An 18830-nucleotide genomic window follows, 5' to 3' on the forward strand; every position below is an offset into this window, starting at 1 on the left:
ATAAAAAGAGTAGCATTTTGCGATGTCACAAAAAAGTGTTCCTAATATATCGCGCCTTTATACATCTTTATTAAAAGTACAATTGTGACGCACAATACATGCAGGAAATAGACATAACTCAAAATAAGGCACATAAGATTGGTAAAGGTATCCCCTTTTAATGATTAAGAAAGCCCATGGGGTTTCACGGGCTATAGGGTGAGGTGATGCGGTCAGCATCCCGCCTAGCCGATTTACTCCGGGAAAAAGATCCTGTTACTCATTGAACAGGAGGCTAAGGGAGCTTCAGGGGTATTCTATATATTCAGCGGTATAAGGAACAGTTCTAAATAAGGGGATTTAGGAATACCACATGACGCAAGATAACCAATTAAAGCATCACAACAATGGTTAGCAACGTATACAATATACACGTTCTTCTATAGGTAACATACAAAATAATTTTTTTCAAATAAAAATTTTTTTGAAATTTCTTACGAAGCATCATTTAATGACAAATAATGTATGAAGTACAAGAAAATTATTAAAAAGACTAAATTTCCTTGTTTTTTTTTTTTAATTTTTTTTTTAATTTTTAATTAATAGAAATTATAATACAGTAATGTAAGTAATTTAATCTGGAAATACTGAAGTAAAGTAAATAATAAGATAAGAAAACAATATCGTTATATCTTCTTCGTTACGTTTTTGTATTGCATTTATTTCACGCGACGCAGAATCCGACTCTCAAGATTCTTATCGTTTGCGAGACGCTTTCAACAGCGAGAGTACTATTTCATAATTTAGCCACGCATATACAGTTTTCTTCTTTAATAGAAATCCTCAAAGCTTGGAGCAAAAGAAACTACAAGTCCCTCCATTTAAAAAAAAAGAGAAAGAAAGGAAATATCCGCGAGCGTTTGATCCACTTTCGCGTTTCTCATATCTGTTGAAGTTGACACGAATGAGGCAATCGCTTTCCGAAGTTTATAACATTTGACGACGCTCGGCAAGAGCAAGAGCATAAGTAAGAGCAAGTTAAAGGGAACGTGCCTTTTCCTTGTGACGTGTAAACAAATTAATAAAGACCGAAGCTTACGTTTCATTAGTTACAATATAAATCCGTTGCTACCGCATCACGCTGTCCACGTTACTCGGCATCCCCCGTTTACGAGATGGAAATTCTTTTTGCCGCGATTTATTCACGGTAGCTTTCGCTACTCAATCGGTCGAATAATCGATTGACGTGTAGATCTTACTGGTGACAAGGGCAGAAATGAGGGGGCGAACATCCTCGTTTAGCAAGCAAGAGATAAAATTCTGTATTGCGGGGGAAAAAACTGTCAATATTTCTATATTTTCTATCACGATTACCTTAACAACTTTATCGATCGTCACGGAACCACGTGCCTTAACGATGAAATCTAGTTATAAATTGAGAAAACATGATTAAAAAGTAAGATAAAGTGAAAGTTTATTTAACATCACATTTGCTTAAAAACCGTGTATTGAAATTTGTGCACTTTGAATAATTTTATAATTTTATAGTAGTACTTAAAATAATTCTGTCTTTTGTTTTGTTTCTTCAATTTTTTCCGCACGCAATTTTTCCATAAACTTTTTATTTGTGATAATAAACCAGAATGAAAGTTTTACTGAGGAGAGTGTTCTCCTCTTTTTTCCTTTCTCTTTTTCCATAAGTTGTTTCCTGTCAGACATTTCCTGTCTACGTGATTGTATTTCATGTTCTAATTACAAGCAACATGATATAATCACTGTCCAATTATATAATTAATTAATATTTTGTATCTTATTTACGCCTTTGCTATCTATCAGCTAATAAGATGCAAGAAGATCGATATTTATTAATAATTTATTTAGTAATAATATCACATCGGGTTTACATATTTCCTTAGCCTATTCAGATTTGAATGAGCATTATGAGTAAGTGCCATACGATATCTTTATTGCGGTACAATATCTAAATTAAAATTACAAAAGTAAACTCTCTCAAACTCTTTCAAAAGTAAACTCTCTCTTTCCCCCCTTTCTCTTTCTTTCCGTTTTTTATTCAAGAAAGTATTGTTCAAAGATACTATTTATATGTTACAGATCACGTGTGAACAACCAGTCAAAAATATTGCAACAGTGAGCAATTTAGTACAAACTTATTAAAAGTTACAGCCTTAAGTTTGAGATTAAAAAAACTTACGCAATCTTCTCTTGAGTTCATTTCAAAACATAATAAATATTACGTACAGTGTTTTAGAGGAAATTTCATACACAATGTTGTTATCAGCTTTCGTTCACTCAATTTTTGTTACAATGTCCGAAGTAATAAAAACTTACTTCGATTTTATTTACACTTTATTAAAGGAACAGTTGTAATAGAGAGGGTTCGACATTAAACGTGAAAAAAAAAAACGTTTCTCTGCAAAACGCTGAACTCCGAATACATTTTGATATCACAAAATTAATCAAATATTCTCTCACCGCGAGAATTACTGGCCAACAGTCTAACAGATTGCCTCCAGTTGATTTAGATTATGTTGAAACCCTCATAAGATTCAAATACGCATCCTCACCATTCAGATCCCATCTACTGTGTCAGCATTAAACATCGCATTCCGGTTTCATTCGAATTGCAAATGTGGGATACTTAATGACTAACGCGTGGACAAATTTAATCGAGCACGGTGGTTCACTCTCTCGAGATGCGGAAAACTCGCCTCTCGTAAACGAATGACTCTTATCAACGATTCTTACCAAATGACTCCTATCGGACATTGCGCGACATCCATAAACATTTCCCTCCTTATGTCTGTAGCGGAAAACGCTCCGTTTCTCCGGTTCTTTCCTAAACGTTTGTAAGAAATGGTAATGTTCGGAGAGAACACGCGATCGTTATTCCTACTGCCTGCAAATGCACCGCTCTTATACTTGGAATATACCAATTACATACTAATTACTTGAGAATATCATGAAAAAAAATGCAGAATTAATTAAACTACAGTGTGAAATGCAATCAGTATTTTTTGCAAAAGTATTTTTTACTTTAACACATAAGAAAATTTTCAAGAATAAATTAAGAAAGAAAATAGCGTATTTTTTATAAAAAGAATTCTTTATTTAAACTGCATTAATATAAACTCTAATATTTATATAAACTAAACGTTTAAATTAGTTTTCCAATATCTGAGACGTGTGCAACTTAACACGCGTACTACTTTGCGTGAAAAAGACATTTATACGATAGTTGCAATTTCAAAGAGAAGGTAATTAGAAGTGCGGGAACATGTTTGTTTCAGGAAGCGAGCAGACGTAACAAAGTTGCGAGAAAAATGAAGAGTTAAATGGAGTAAGTTTAAAAGAGGTTCGAAGGACCATATTCCTGCGTATATTCAAAAGTCATTTCCGCTTCTCGATGGATACTAAGCTCGACGTTACGATAGCTTATAACTTTTTAACGGATCAATCGCCTTGACCAAGTCCAAATACCTTAGCCGCGAATCTCTAAGAGAGTTTTCTCCAATAAAATAGAAAGATTTTGTCAAAGATGAAAGTCGCGATGGTCAAAGATGAAAGCAACAGGAAATTGTTTTCGTCAGATAATCCAAAATGAAGATCGAAGATTATGACCATTGTATTTTGGCTGAAGTATCTCGTTATCCTGATGAAATAATCGAATCGTTATGATTGGTATACTTATGGAAGAATGCTTCCTTTACTCCTAATCAGCCAATCTCGTTAAGGGCGAGCGATAAATCATTCAATCAATCGTTCGTACCACTGCGACCGAGCTGCGACGTGGCAATCCGAAAGACTGACGTCATGACATCACACGTAGGAGGATGCGTCTACGATGAGGAAAACTTGACCCGAAGAAAACCGCATAGACAAGGATAGAATATAAGAAAACCGCATAGACAAGGAAGAGCGAATATTTTTCTATTGGGGGTGAGAGCGACAATGTCAACGCTCGATACAGACACGCCGCTACCGTCCACCACTTATGCCGGGGAATTAACGACCACACTCATACCCACCGTCACCAGGATCGACACGAGGCTGGACATCAGTCCCGTCTCGGTGGTCCTGGCGGTCTCCATAGTGTGCATTCTCTCGCCCATCACCGTCACCGGTAACTCCATCATCCTAGCCGCCTTCTATAGATACAAAAGACTCAGGACCGCTTCCAATTGCCTTTTAGTTTCATTGGCCATTAGCGATTTCGGGGTAAGTCTTACATAATTTCTATCATGTATTCTTATATAGTTATAAAAAGTGTGCACTTGTACATATAATGCCTATATGTATAAGGAAAGAATATTTATATAAATTATATATTATTATATAAAAGATATTATACAAAAGAGTAAAATATTAAATTTAAAGAATTCCTGAAAAAAAGATAATACAGATGTAAACCGATACTTTACATGAAAGAGATTTATCATCGTATATATCCTAATTATTTAATTAAATGTACATTTTATTGTGCCTTGCGACGTCAATAAACTGACAAGTCTATTTATTTTTGCGTGTTTAGATTATATAGTTAAAAACAATCGTCACTGGTACTCTAGAGTATTCTTGCAGTGGAAACTGATTTTTAATGCCAATCTCGCGTTTCAAGTTTCTTCACGAGTCCAATTTACGGACCGTTATTTCCTCGCGATAGCAAATGTACAATCCTGATTTAGATCCGCAATAAACGGAAGTTGCCCGTTTTCGTTGGTAGATTGGCGTATTTATGCCGGTCGGGATGCAGCTGGAGCTCTCCGGTCTACCGGAAAACGGCGTTTCCGCTCTCTGCATCATGCCGTATTGCATTGTGATCGCGCTCTGCAGCGTGAGCGTTCTGGTCACCGTGGCCATCGCGGTGGACCGTTTGACTTCGTTGGCGCAGCCATTGCGATACAAGAACATCATCACCCACAGCAGCGTAGAAAAGTACATCGCGGTCTTTTGGATATACGCGATCGCCGTTGGCCTCTCGCCCCTCATCTATGCTCAAATTACCGGTGGGATGCAGTCGCACAGGTAACGATGTTTACTCAAAATGTGTGACATTTAAATGAAAAATTGAAATAAATTCAGGCTTGCGTGATATTACGACATGCATAAACTAAATGTTCTTTTATTTAATAAATATAAATGATGGCTCGTAGCGGTATTAATTCGACCGTGATTTCAGATAAATTTATTATTTAGGCCGGCCGAAATAAATGTAGGTACGACGGGAAACTTGCAATTTGGGAAATATTTAATCTCAAGTAAAAGTGTCTAATTTAGGTTTGGATGGAATAGAATATACGAACCATTTAGTTTAATTAAAAGTACATTGATATAATATACGCGCGGATTTTACTCTCATTTCTCTTCATATACCTTTTATCAACCAATTTCCATAGAAAATTTAGAAAGAAGAGGAACAATAATACACGTGTAATTAATGTAAAATTTTACGTCGCGTTTCTATCTAAAAATAAAATAATTTGTTTCCATTAGAACTTTTTAAAACAAAATTAAAACTTTACCAGTACAAATATCGATTTTGATCTTGTCCCACGCGAATTAAATTAATTGTGCCGGCGAACAAAACGCACCTATATAAGTTAGCACATTTTTCTGCGAGAAAAATAATCAGAATGGAAAATTCGCCATAGGATATGACGTGTTATGCATGCAGTATTATTGTCGCAAAACTGATATTTAAAATGCACGCCAACAATTTGATTAATTGAATAATGAATCCAGACAACTTGCTCAAAAAGTTAAACAACGTTAATATCTCGTTGATTAAAATTTAAGAAATAAATTAGTCTTTTGCGTTTATCAATTATAGCATTCATATTGATTATGCTTTAACGATCGACACTACGTTCCTATAAATAGAACTGTGAGCAAAATTGTATTAAATTGCTATCTGAAAATATCAACATGATTTATACGTATCGCGAATAATTCTGTGACACGTGCCGGAGAAAGTGGATACATTACGTGACTGGAATAACTAAAATCCAAATAAGTGCGTCATACGCAATATTGTAAAATATATCGTTGCACAAAGATAGAAATCGGAATAAATATTATTTAGTACCATCATTTTTCTTAAACCTTCATTTTATAATATCCCTTTTTTTTACTTTTTAATAATAATATTTTTTAACAGAAAAATAAATTGCCAAAGGGGTTAATATATCATAATGCATTTTCAATTATAAGTTTAATTACAACATTGTGTCTATTTTTAGCAGTTATCAAGAAATACGAATATACTACAAAAAACATATTTTTATTATTTTATAAGTTAGGAGAAGTACAAGAATATAATCAAATATTAAAATTCACTAAGTGTACTTGCACTTGATATTTTTATTTAAAAAATTACATTTTATTAAGCATTGCAATTTTTCTGTTATCCTCGATTTGTAATAATGAAGAAAATTTTCATCTTCATTATTTTCACATTCTATCTCAATATCAGAAGTAGGTCTTGGAAAATATAATATGTTATATCTCTCTCCCTCTTTCTCTCTCCTTCCCTCTCTCTCTCTCTCACACATACACACACACACACGCGCGCGCGCGCGCGCGCGCGCACGCACACACAATGTTTGTCACTTTAATAATTTGCAGTTATAAGTAACTCAAGGCAAACAAAAGCAATTAACTCGATATTCAACAAACTTTTCACACGATCTCATAAACATAATCTCTTCGAAGGCGCAATTGCGTATCAAATTATATTGTTGTTAGGACTTACCACGATATTAGCTTTACGGTCGCATTACTTGCATTACCTGGCGAAGTAGAAAAGCTTTTTACCCTGTAATACTGCAGAGTCTGCAGATTGTACACAACCGATTAAGCAATGCACTAAAACGTAGATGAGAAGAGAGCGACAGAAAGGTTCTTTAACCCTTTGATAACTTCGCGCAATTAAAACAGTCTAGGAGAACCTTTGTTCCCGATCCGTTTATCTCGTTACATTTATGAAATACAAATCCTAATAGACTTATTAAACACATTTTATTTGCAGCGTGTATATAATCGATTCTTGCATAGTCCTTTTATTGGCTTTTGGAAAAATAATAAACTTCAACTCCAAAAATAGTCTGTTTTAATTTAACAAATCATACAAAAAGGCAAAATAAATGAAAAACAGTTGAAAAAACAATATTGACATTTAACCGTGCTGGACAGATATCAAATGATACGATAGTTATTTTAATTTTAGCGCGATTAACCTTTGATTTTAACTTATCTTGCAGCGGAAGCTGCAGGTTCGATGCAGCCGTGTTACCACCGGTCAGGGTGTTTCTGGTCGTGGCAGTTTGGGCACCGAGCGCCCTAGTTCTACTTGGCTGCTACATGTATGTCTATCTTGTCGCACGTGCACATGCACGTGCAATTTACACGGTGGAATTATCGTTCAGACATCAAACGCAGACATTGGCGCTGCCTCGTTACGGACAGACGCTGGCACTCACGGTCGGCGCGTTTCTTATCCTGTGGCTTCCATTCCAAGTGAGTATCACAGGCACACCGCGTAAAACAGCAAATAGACTTTCATCGCTGCGGAAAGACTGTAAATTTCTTATTTACACCGTTAATATAAGATCCAAGCTTCACGCTGCGAACATAAGATTCCACATTGCGCCGCGTCTGACCATTAAATCCCGTCACTACTTAAACGTCGCGTCGACCGTGCGACGACATCAATTTCATTTCGCTCTCGCTTCATGCTTGCGTGCTTCTTATACTGGGGGAACAAGATTTTAGTTTAATATAGTGTTGATAAAGCGGTGTACTACGATGAACAAGCTTTTATAATCGATGCTCGCGTATCACAGTGACGGTAATAATGCAATTCGATATTAAACAATCGATAAAAATAAGTTGTATGAAAATATTTTATATAAACATTTGATTAACTTGTTGTAACGCAATATTTAATTTTTTTTAAAGTCAAATAAACACGTGTATATCAGTTAATCATTTATTGCATCGCGTCATCTATTTGACATTGCTTCTTAAAACGTCGTCATTCTACGTCATTTTTGCACAAAGTTTTATCTTGCGTCCAAATTTCACCAAAACTCATTTCGGCCAAGACGTACAATTATTTTGGAAAACTTTGGAGACAATGACTCGTTTACTTTTCGCCATTACTAATTTATACTTGTATTTACTCTCTGTATTGACTTTACGTTATCTCTACCAGCTAAAGGCCTTCACACATAAAATGTCGTAAGGACGTAAAACGTAGGCGTAAGAAAATCGATCAATCCCAATCAAGTATTTCCCCCTACTGTGGTTACGGACAGCACAATACTTGATTGGGATTGGTCGATTTTCTTACGCTTACGTTTTACGTTCTTACGCGATTTTATGTGTGAAGGCCTTAAATCAAGCACATGCGCATGAATTAACTAGTGTAAGAGAATCAAGTTTTAAATGTTTATTATAAGATAACACATTCATCGCTTTATAAGTAAAATTCCTTTTTTACACAAAACGCGACCACGATAGCAAAATGCGCATGCATATTCTCCCATTAAGTTCCGCGTCATCTGTTTATATTACAAAATGCAAGGCATGCTGATACAGAAAGTCGTAAGACTGGAAAACGTAAGATAAAGGCCATATCGTGTCTACGTCGTTAAATATTCTCACCAAAGGTGAACCTGAAAGAATCCATATAAAGGAATTTTTTTTCAAATAGTATCTTATTCAAAATTTTTTGCATTTTGGAATTAACAATGAGGTAATTTTCCAAGATTAAGCGTCAATGCGTTGATTTATTTGAAATTTTCGTTAGATTGATTTGAGAAACAGGGACATTGAAAAACTATATTATATAATAAAAAGTTACCTTGATTTTAACTTATCTCATCTTGTCTTAAGAGAGCGAAAGTTTCATTTAACGATTGCAAAGAATCAACGCAATTTGGCAAATTACCAGACGCTAAAACATGTTTACTGCATTGCTAGACGTGAAGAAAGGAGAGAAACGTGATATTGCTCCGTGTTGATCTTCTTGTTACTTTTTACGAACCTTGCTTCGTAAAGGAGCAAACGGGGAAACAATTGCAACGTTTCCTCGAATGCCGAGTGTGCCAAATTTCTTTTTAACGTGAAAACTTGTAGTTTTCACTGTAGTTGTAAACTGTTAGAAGCGAGTAGACAAAATTTAATTTAAAGTCCTTCTGGTAGACGATAAACGAAAAATCATACGCGTAAATCACGTTATATTTCACATATAGATTATATCGATTTTGTGGTACTTCGCAAACTACGCAATGGAGCAAGCAAAACTCCCGCAAAACGTCCTCTCCTCCGCCTTCCGTGGAAGAAACAATCTTCATGTTTCTCTTTTGGAAAAGTTTGAAAGGATTCGCGATGCACAGTGAATTTCCATCCGGATGAAGTAAGGTGGATTTGAATGGGTCGGTGCGACGAACAATTTGTCGACTTTCATATTTCGAACGTTATCTCCGTCTTTCAACACGTGACTGTATAAAAATCTACTCTCTTTTCTATAACGCGATGGAATTTCTAAATAGAATTACGATAACAGTGGCTTTCCATTTACATCAAAACTCAGGTACTTAATTCTCACTTGTGACGTCATAACTCAGTTGAACGCACGTTCTTTTTGCATGCTGGCAAGTGAGATCAACTGAGTTTTTATCCACAATCGAGACCATGTGCTTTAATGAATCTAATAGACTCACATTAAAAGTGAGACTATGAACCATTGAACCTGTATTATTATGCGATAGCTTTGTCGCCAAAATAAGCAGGTAAATACAAAATGACATATCTTATACCTGAGTATAAAATACTCACATGAGTGACTCAGATCACTTGAGTGTAAATGGAAAAAGCAACTAATGTAAACACGCGATTCTTTCAATCTCCAACACGCTTTCCTTCTTTTCTAGACTTGTATGCTGCTGGACATTTTCTGCGGCACCAACATCTTATCGGAATGGGCGGTGGTGTGGCTGGGCTTGCCTATCCTGGCGCACAGCGGCGCAAATCCCTGGATCTACGCCTTTCATCACGGCGAGATGCGCATCGCCGCCGGCAAGATTGCCGAAGATCTGGTCTCGCTGTTCGGCGTGATGCCGGGCCGTTACGGCTGCTCGCCGACAGGATGCGGCACCAACACGAACCTCGAGCTGGGCGAGGTGAATAACGAAGACAGCAACGAGAGCAGGCATCCGCCCGTGGAGGATTGCTTCGCCGCCGCCAAGCACCACAACGTTCTTTACAGCAGAAGGTGCCTGGAAACGTCGGGCCAGCACACCGACATCTCGTCCGAGAAGCACGGCATCATCGAGCACGTCGCGTCCTGCAGCAGCCGACCGGGCGACATCATCGAGGAAAATATTCACGACCTGACGAAGATGCTCGACCCGCGATACGTCATCGATCGGAATCACGTGATCGACTCCAATCACAATATCGACAAGCTGAAAAATCTCAAGTATCTGCTGGATCCGACCTTCAACAAGATCAGGCATCTCCGACGGTTGAATCACAAGCGAATGAACGGGAAGAGCTTGCCATTGATTTCCGAGCCGAAATTTATATCTTATCAGAACTTGAAGAGCGACACGGCCGCGCACGGCAGCCGTAAGTTTCTTCAGCTGAACGCGTTGTCGGATCCGATGTTGAACGTCGATACTTCCGTGATAGACGCGAAGGACTCGAGCCAAGCGACGTGCCACGCGAATAACGTTGCTTATCAGAAGCGGAATCCGAACATGTCGTTGACCGTGTCGGACTCGAATCTCAGAGCAAGAACGGTGCACGCTTCCGAGGTGGACGCGAGATTCTTCCGGGCGAACGACAGCAGCACGGAGGAACACGCCGGCTACTCCGCGCAAAATCTCAATCGTGGATACGAAGCCGCGTTAGCGAGGCACGCGATGATGCTCTATCAGCAGATGGAAGATCAACGGAGATCCAGCAAAGCTCCCTCCCGTCCGCGACCCAAGTTCCGCGGCCATTTCGGGCGCGTGAGCCCGAATCTGAAGCGCAGATTACGAAACGAAAGATCCTCGTCGTCGTCGTCGGCGCCCGATGACGTCAGACTAAGTTCCGAGGCGAATATACCGAGGCGAAGCGTGTCGCCGGCCGTCCCACACGTAACCATCACGCCAAACAAATTGGCCAATCTCATTAATCTAGACCCACCGTCGAGAACACCCGCGCACAGGATAGACTTTACTGCCAGAAACACGACACAAGCTCATAGGAATCTGGAGACGTTGAAACACTCCGAGTCGATTAACGCGATCGGCGATTCGGCGACGCGCCGCATAACTCTACTGGAGCCTTCCAACTTGATGGACTCGTTGCTCGTCCCGACGATACACTCGGAACCGCCGAGTCCGATAAATCCTCTCCCCGCGGCGCCTCTTCAGCCCGAAGAGACGCAGAGCCTCGGGATCCCGAGGCCCGTCGCGCAACGCACTAAATCGCCCGTAGGTAAAAAAAGCAATCCTGAAAGACATTCCGATCCTATAGTACCCACCGTATTGCTAAACATCGAGGACTTGAGCGAACCGTTCGAACAGGGTGACAATCAGATTCAGAGTCAAGAGCTATGCGACCCACCGTCCGGTAATACATCGACGTTAGAACCGATCGACCTTTTCGAGGCCCTGCTGAGAAACTCGGACAAAAGTAGGGACATGAGATTACCGGAACCCATCTTCGCCGAGCACGACTCCACTAGATTCAGCTCAAGACGGCCGTCCGACTCGAAGTGGTCCGAGTCCTCCAGGAGTCAGGAGATCCTGCCGAGCACGATGGAACACCAAGCCGCGTTCCCGTCGTCCTATTCGGTCAACAACTTTCAGACCTGTAACAGCGGCAGCGATCTCAACGACCTCACGTCCCTGGACCCGTTCATGTGCCCCGACGCCCTGACATCGTCCCTGCGCGAGTCCTTCTTCAGCGCGCCGTCCATGCCCGACTCGGACATGTTCACGTCCTTCGAGGAGAGCGACGAGCCGGTCTTCACGCCCGATTCCGAACGGGACGCGTCGGCGTACAATTCGATGTCGAACCTGAAGAGGTGCGTCATCGAGACGGCGTTTCAAAGCAGATCCACGGAGTCGGTGCACCACGTCAGGCAGCCCTCGACACGATCCTGCGCGATTCTTAGACTAGAACCAGCCGTGCATTCGAGCAGATTGCGCGTCCGACCTTGCGCGGATTACATCCTGAAGAACTCGCCCGCGCCGGTCAAGAGAAACCCGCGGCTGGCGCCTCTCGCCATTCCCACACCCACCGACATCTGCACCCCCACGTTCGACGTCGTGTCGGAGATCAAAGGCGATAACGGTGTCGGCGTGAGAGTTTGAATCGTTCGCAGGATAAATGGGGAGGGGGGTAGGGGAGGGTCTGCGAATTCCCTCGCGTATACCCTGTATTTGCACAAGAAGTATTTGTCAGTCGCAATTAAACTTTATTCTCGAAAGAATTTAGAGATTTGAAAGCCTCTATTGGCCTCTAGGGTAAAAAAAGAAGAGAAAAAGAAAAGTATCCGGAGAAGAAGTGAGTACACAGAACGTTTTTATACGCGCTAGATCACATATGCGAGCTAGCAAAATAATTTATCGTTACATTTCTACTGAGGTAACGTTCACTTTAATTTAATATATATATAATATATATATATATATATGACTATTTACATACGATTATTTTGTTTGCACTTTTACATTTTTTTTATTTTTTTCAGTACTTCATTCTTTCATACTTCTATTTTTTATATCAAGCAATTTCTAATTTTTGAAATAGTTAATCGATTGAATTTGCAATTATATATTTAAAAATTTAAAAACTCAATATTCTTAATTAAAGGCGGTTTCGATGAGCAAAACGTTATCAAAAATATGCGCAGCGCTATATATAAAAGTCTCCTCTTACGTATGAATACATGAGAGAATCTCTAAATATTGATATGTTTATGATTGGATTGATTGGACTGCAAAATGCTTTCAAATTACAATTTGATGTAAAAAGAGAAAATCGGATGATTAGCGGCGCTTTTCGTTTCTCAAGTTAATAAACAATATTCGATGTAAAAGAGAGCGATGCCGAATTTGTCAACATTCGAACGAATCATCGTTTTATCTAAATTAATGATATTTAAACTAATGATTCGTTTATTCATCCAATCGTTACCCGTATTAAATAATATTCTGCCTCAAATGCGAAACGATATTTATAGAAAAGTAGGAGGAAGTTCTCTGTGTGTGGTCCAATTGCGTTATCTGTTACATACGTCATACATATGTACAAATACGAGCGTGCGATTGCGTTTATATTCTACGAATCGAACGGTTATTCAAAAGTTCCGTAAATCGTGTGCCAAGCAAATTATATTGAATCCCAAATCTCGCAGGTCATCGAGTTACGCGCTCGAGTTACGCGTAATTACGTTCGATTATTGCTCGTGTACCTGACGAAAGATTATATACTTGTTGATTGGAAAAGACATTGAAGATATATTGCAGAATATTTACTAAAGTATTCTTTAATAAGATGCAGAACTCACACTAAAACCTAATATAATGCAGATAGCACTTATAGATATTTTTTATAGTCGACGAAGTTTGTATTCTCGATTGACCTGGCCTTATTTTTGCGCGATTTCATTTTCCTGATAAAGCTCTTTCAGAAATAATTATCAAAATGTTTCCAAAACAATCATCAAAATGTTTTTCTATCAATATAGAGAATTATATATTACTTTCAAGAAGAATAATATAAAGGTTCAATTTGTTTATGCTAGAATTAGAAATATTTTTCTCAAACGGAATCACTCTCTCTTTTTTATCATTAAAAATAATATATATAAATGGCGTAACACGCTAAATGGCCAATCCATAAAATCATACATGTTAAATATAAATTATAAAAAAAAATTAAAGCTGTTGAAGATGAGGATGTTGTAAATAGATAGATAAATAAATAAAGAAAGAGAGAGATATATGTATCAGTGACATATGTATATATCTATATGAAGTTACTTCTATTTCAAAGAAAAGGACCAAAATTAAAGCAAAAGCATAAATTTTAAAAGACAACTAATAGATTTAGATACATAATCATTCTACAAAATACGGTAATTAAAATTACCGTTGTATTTTCTTTATGGCATTATAGAGATACCATGCACAAATTATATTGCCATTTCCATTATCTTACAACCATCTCTTAAAGATCTTTAATTTTATTTACGTCGCCGTAGGAATTGCTTTGCTAATTAATACGAAAGATGAAATTATCTAAGGACACGAAACAAGAATAATCGCACTTCTTACAATTCAATGCCAATTAAATATCGAAATACTTTTATACGTAAGATCGAGAAAAATCGCGTAAATCGTGTAAATTATATATCCTGATAAAAGTTTTTCAAAAGAAAAACAAGAGAAAGAAAGAATGTATGTATGGGAGTTTTCTGTACTTCATGTACCTAACGGTGTCCCTGCACTTGAAATAATTTAAAAGCCGAAACATATATTGAAGAATATTTTACGACACATCTATGTATATATTAAAGAACGTGCGCAAGTGCAGGCTAAATACTATAAACTAGAGTCCCTCTAATAAGAGTCGCGACATCTTGAGTTTCGGCAATCTATTTCTGTTTCTGTTTCTCGTGCTTTTGCCGAAAATGCGAACCAATCAAAAGTTGCCATCTCCGTGTCGCGACTCTTATTAGAGGGACTCTACTAAGAACAAGGGTATTTATTTCTTTTCGCGTTCAAATAGTTGACTGATCTTGCGTGATTTGTCTTCCATATCGTACAAATTATAGATATTAATCTACATCAAGATATCAGACTTACTTGCTTTTTCTTTTTTATTCTTCTACTAATCTACTTTATAAAGTAATAACGGTAAGCATGATCGATGAATTTTTTTTTAGTTGATAATGTTTCTCAGGAATACTTTAAATGCATATTAATTATGAAAAAGATATACTCTGTTTTTTTTCTATTGAATTTGAGAAAACATTAAAAAAGCAAATTTTTAAAGATTTTTAAAATATTTATCTTTAAATATATTTCCACGCACTTAATCATTATGTTATAATAAGATAAAAAGATTATATTTAATCAAGAGACACGGGTAGTTTCTCGCGCCAAGTACACGCGAAGCAAGATTTGTTACAACGTTGAAATTTTCATAACTCTTTTCATGGGACACCGTTGAAACATATATGTTCTATAGAAGTAAAACTCGAGTATTCACAGAAGTGACAAACACTATATATTTTTATGAAATATATCTTTACTCTATGCGTATGTGTGTGTGAGTGTTCGAGTATGTTGTTTATATATGTCAAGTGCGAGAGAGAATGAAATCTTGATTCTGCAACACGACTCATTGAAAAAAAAAAGTTAAGAAATGTTCCTTCTTTCTACATCACGAACGTGATTTCGAGATAAAAATGCCGTTTTTTCTATTCTGATAAGCAAAAACATAAAACACCAAAGAAATATATTGATTTAGAAAAAGGTAAATTAAACTTACAATTAGAAAAAGAATTGTTCGTACTCTAAATACTTATGTGTGTGACCTTTTCTCTTACCCGCCTAAGATCAAAGAGAATAAAACGGAGTTGGGGATAAAGTGAAAAGTACATGTTACCTTGTTACGTAAAATGTAAAGAGACGTAAATCGAAAATAGACGTAACATTGAAAGAAATCTCTTTTATATGTCATGCTAATGTTTTAATTTAATAAAAAAAATTTTCTAGAAATATATTGATATAGATAATATAATAATAACGATTCAACAAAGAATAGAGTAAGGATGATTAAAATATTGTCTAGTTGATGTCGTGTATTGATCATTATATTTATTGTTATATTCTTGCAAAATTATGTACGTTAAAAAAGTTATAACGCATGATCGCGAAATTCTGTGACGAGAGAGGGAATTTATTTCGGCGCAATTGTAATTATACGATCACGTGTATACACGTGCTATACACTTATCCATTTCACATATCCACACCACCTCACATACACACACATGTACACGTACATAAAATAAAATTAAAATATAAGATTTAGATTCATATCTAGCATATTTGTGTAGCGTGTTATAATTTTCCTACTTCCAACAAATTCGACTGTCCTGCTGAGGTTCTATAATGTTCTATAATATTTCTTTAAAAGTTTTTAGTTTTTTTAAACAAAAATGGATATATTTCGTAATTTGAAATTTTTAACGTCTTATTATACTTGAAAACATCTGATAATGCCGTTGCGACTTTCGACGCACGTCTCACTTTCACTCTGTTGTTTGTTTTGTTTCCGTCTCTGTCACTCTAAAGGGCATATGAAGGTTTCGTTTCAGCGGCGACAGCGGCGTATGCGACGTATGCGTATAGACAGTTGGACAGTGTGCTGTAGACGTTTGTGGTGCGTGTTTCGTTGGTCGCGCTTATCGTCTTGTTCATGGGTGAGCCAATTGTTATAATTTCCTTTTGCCTTGCTGAACGTGCTGAAATCAGAACGGTCTGTGTCGAACTAGTAGTGTACATATGCATCTTTCAGGTGCATAATGAACGCGCGCGTGTGTGCTTATTATCTTGCCATAAAACATCAATCCTAATTGTTTTATAGTTACACTAACATAGAGTCGGTACTTCTATGTATAATCTGAACGTCATTACAAATAGCTGCTTAATTCAATGCATTAGTAATCTAATGTAAAGGTTAAAATAGGATATGTAATGCGTTGTTCTAAGTGGGTGATATATAATCCTGTTTATTTTCTTCAATATTCGCAGATTCTCCTGTAAATAACATGGAATCAGGATATATAATAAGGGGTAATGAAAGGATTACCGCGAAAGAGATACCAAATTCGGATGCAGCCTCAGAATGCATCTGTTACAGACCGCATTCTAACATCATATGCAACGGTTGTGGATTTTGGACCAAAGGAAGAGTAAGATACTGCTGTCCTCAACATCCTAAGGTTACTATTGTTTCAATATTTCATTCCTCTTTGTCTTTTAAAATAACATTTCTCGATTAGTTGAAGACGCTGTTCAAACGATACTGTTCAAACGGCAAATTTGAATAGTTATTACTAATGCTGTCACCTTGTTATTGTTATCATCTCTTTTTTTCTTATTTTACAGATTGTTTTTCTACACGATCATGCTCAATGTCCACGCTGCAGGAGCTACGACTTCATGCTTACAGAGATCTAAAGCAAACGTGATTGTTTTTGTCAGATTAGAGTTAAAGTTACAGAGACATATAAGATTAAATATAAGTAAGATAGATAAAGATTTAGTTAGACGGTGCCAAATGATTAAATTAAATAAAGCTTATTACTGTTTTATTATAATTATACTGAATAAGTGAGCTAGTGAATATGAATAATATAACCGCCACAGATTTGTTTGGCAAGAAGACTGAGGTATTTTCATATCTATAACGAATGAAAGGACACCTATGGATCTGTTTAGAGTCAGAACTGACAAAATGTTTAATATTTGTTTTTTATTTTTATGTTTATTTTTTTCATAACACAGTATTAGAAGTACTAGTATATTGTTACAACATTAATAATAAAAGATTTTGACGGTAACATTAGATAAGAACAAATGATAGATTATCGAAATCAATACTGTGTTTTTAATGCTTTGTGTTCTGTTCTGAAAAAGTTGTCTTTTTTTAATACTTTCAAATAAAGTGCCTATATCAAAGATCACACTTGTAAGATTGACAGGCATAAAACAGCATAATCCTGACGCATATCCTAAGCATAATCCTTAAATATAATGTCAAATCTGGTCAAAACATCTAATTTTTTTTTTTACTGAAACTAGAGATGTCACTTGATATGTAATGTATGTTATTAGGACAACCAGCAATGTTAACTCACTTATTTACTGTACCATGATACTGTACGTACCTATATATCTTCAAGAGCTTTCATATAAACAAAATCATGTTTGAGGAACGAAATACATATAAAATTTACACGTTAAAATTATTTGGCACGTGTGGGAAAAGAGAAGTATTTTCCAAATGTGTAATTATATGATTATCCAATTATATGTTTCATTTTTTTGGCAGATTGTTACATCCGTTCTTGTCTTAAGAGCATCTTTGAATTTAAATTAATATAAATTGTTAAAATATTGGAGGATATAAGTTTCTATAACCGAATAAAAGTAACGTAAAACGAATTTCGACGAATATAGAATATCCTATAAACTATGAAATGAAATGTCAATATAAATCCAGTAAAGTTATATGTCGATTCGTATTGCCATATGGCTGAGTAGAGGATAGTTTAACATTTTTATTTTTCTCTTTTTGGCTTCTCTTCTGTCAAGAATGCACAAGAGTGCCAGGATGATAAAGACCATAAGTTTATCCGCCATATTGAAAGCTAGCATCGCGGGATACCCGCAGAGCAGTTAACCTTCTCGCCAATTGGTTCTTACCTGTGGATTCAACCAATCACATGCAAGCCGCTTTTGGCTAAGCTGCTTTATCCGGCTTGAATGCGCCAATGGTCGCGTTCAGCAGACCAAGCCGGTCAGTAACAATCGAACGTGATTGGCTCTTACTTTTAGAACCAACAAATCAACGCAGAGTGTTGATAAGACGAACTCAACAGTTGTGTCTGCTGAACGCGCCCAATGTTTGTCCTGATTAATTAACGAAATGGAAAGTTGTAATATACAGGCAATTTATTATACATATTTCATGGAATTTACACGATCGAAATTTATTGCTCGTGCCATTATTGACTTTCGTGTATATGTGTCGTA

The 18830-nt window shown here is 36.9% G+C and overlaps 2 protein-coding genes across 2 annotated transcripts in view; both read left to right on the forward strand.

Annotated features, from left to right (window-relative positions):
* LOC139818835 (uncharacterized) overlaps positions 1-16115 on the forward strand; it is a 43750-nt gene extending 27635 nt beyond the window's left edge. The window contains exons 2-5 of the mRNA XM_071787821.1: positions 3288-4215; positions 4721-5022; positions 7257-7512; positions 9933-16115. Of these exons, the coding sequence (XP_071643922.1) occupies positions 3949-4215; positions 4721-5022; positions 7257-7512; positions 9933-12368 (3261 nt within the window). The 5' untranslated portion in view covers positions 3288-3948 and the 3' untranslated portion in view covers positions 12369-16115. The remainder of the gene's footprint in view (positions 1-3287; positions 4216-4720; positions 5023-7256; positions 7513-9932) is intronic.
* Positions 16116-16223: 108 nt separating this feature from the next.
* LOC139818836 (uncharacterized) lies at positions 16224-18196 on the forward strand. Its single transcript, XM_071787822.1, has 3 exons — positions 16224-16492; positions 16824-17014; positions 17181-18196. The coding sequence occupies exons 1-3, from the start codon at positions 16489-16491 to the stop codon at positions 17250-17252; spliced, it is 267 nt and encodes an 88-aa protein (XP_071643923.1). The 5' UTR covers positions 16224-16488; the 3' UTR covers positions 17253-18196.
* Positions 18197-18830: the final 634 nt, after the last annotated feature.

Source organism: Temnothorax longispinosus, chromosome 9 (assembly GCF_030848805.1).
Source record: "Temnothorax longispinosus isolate EJ_2023e chromosome 9, Tlon_JGU_v1, whole genome shotgun sequence".
Classification (NCBI taxonomy): domain Eukaryota; kingdom Metazoa; phylum Arthropoda; class Insecta; order Hymenoptera; family Formicidae; genus Temnothorax; species Temnothorax longispinosus.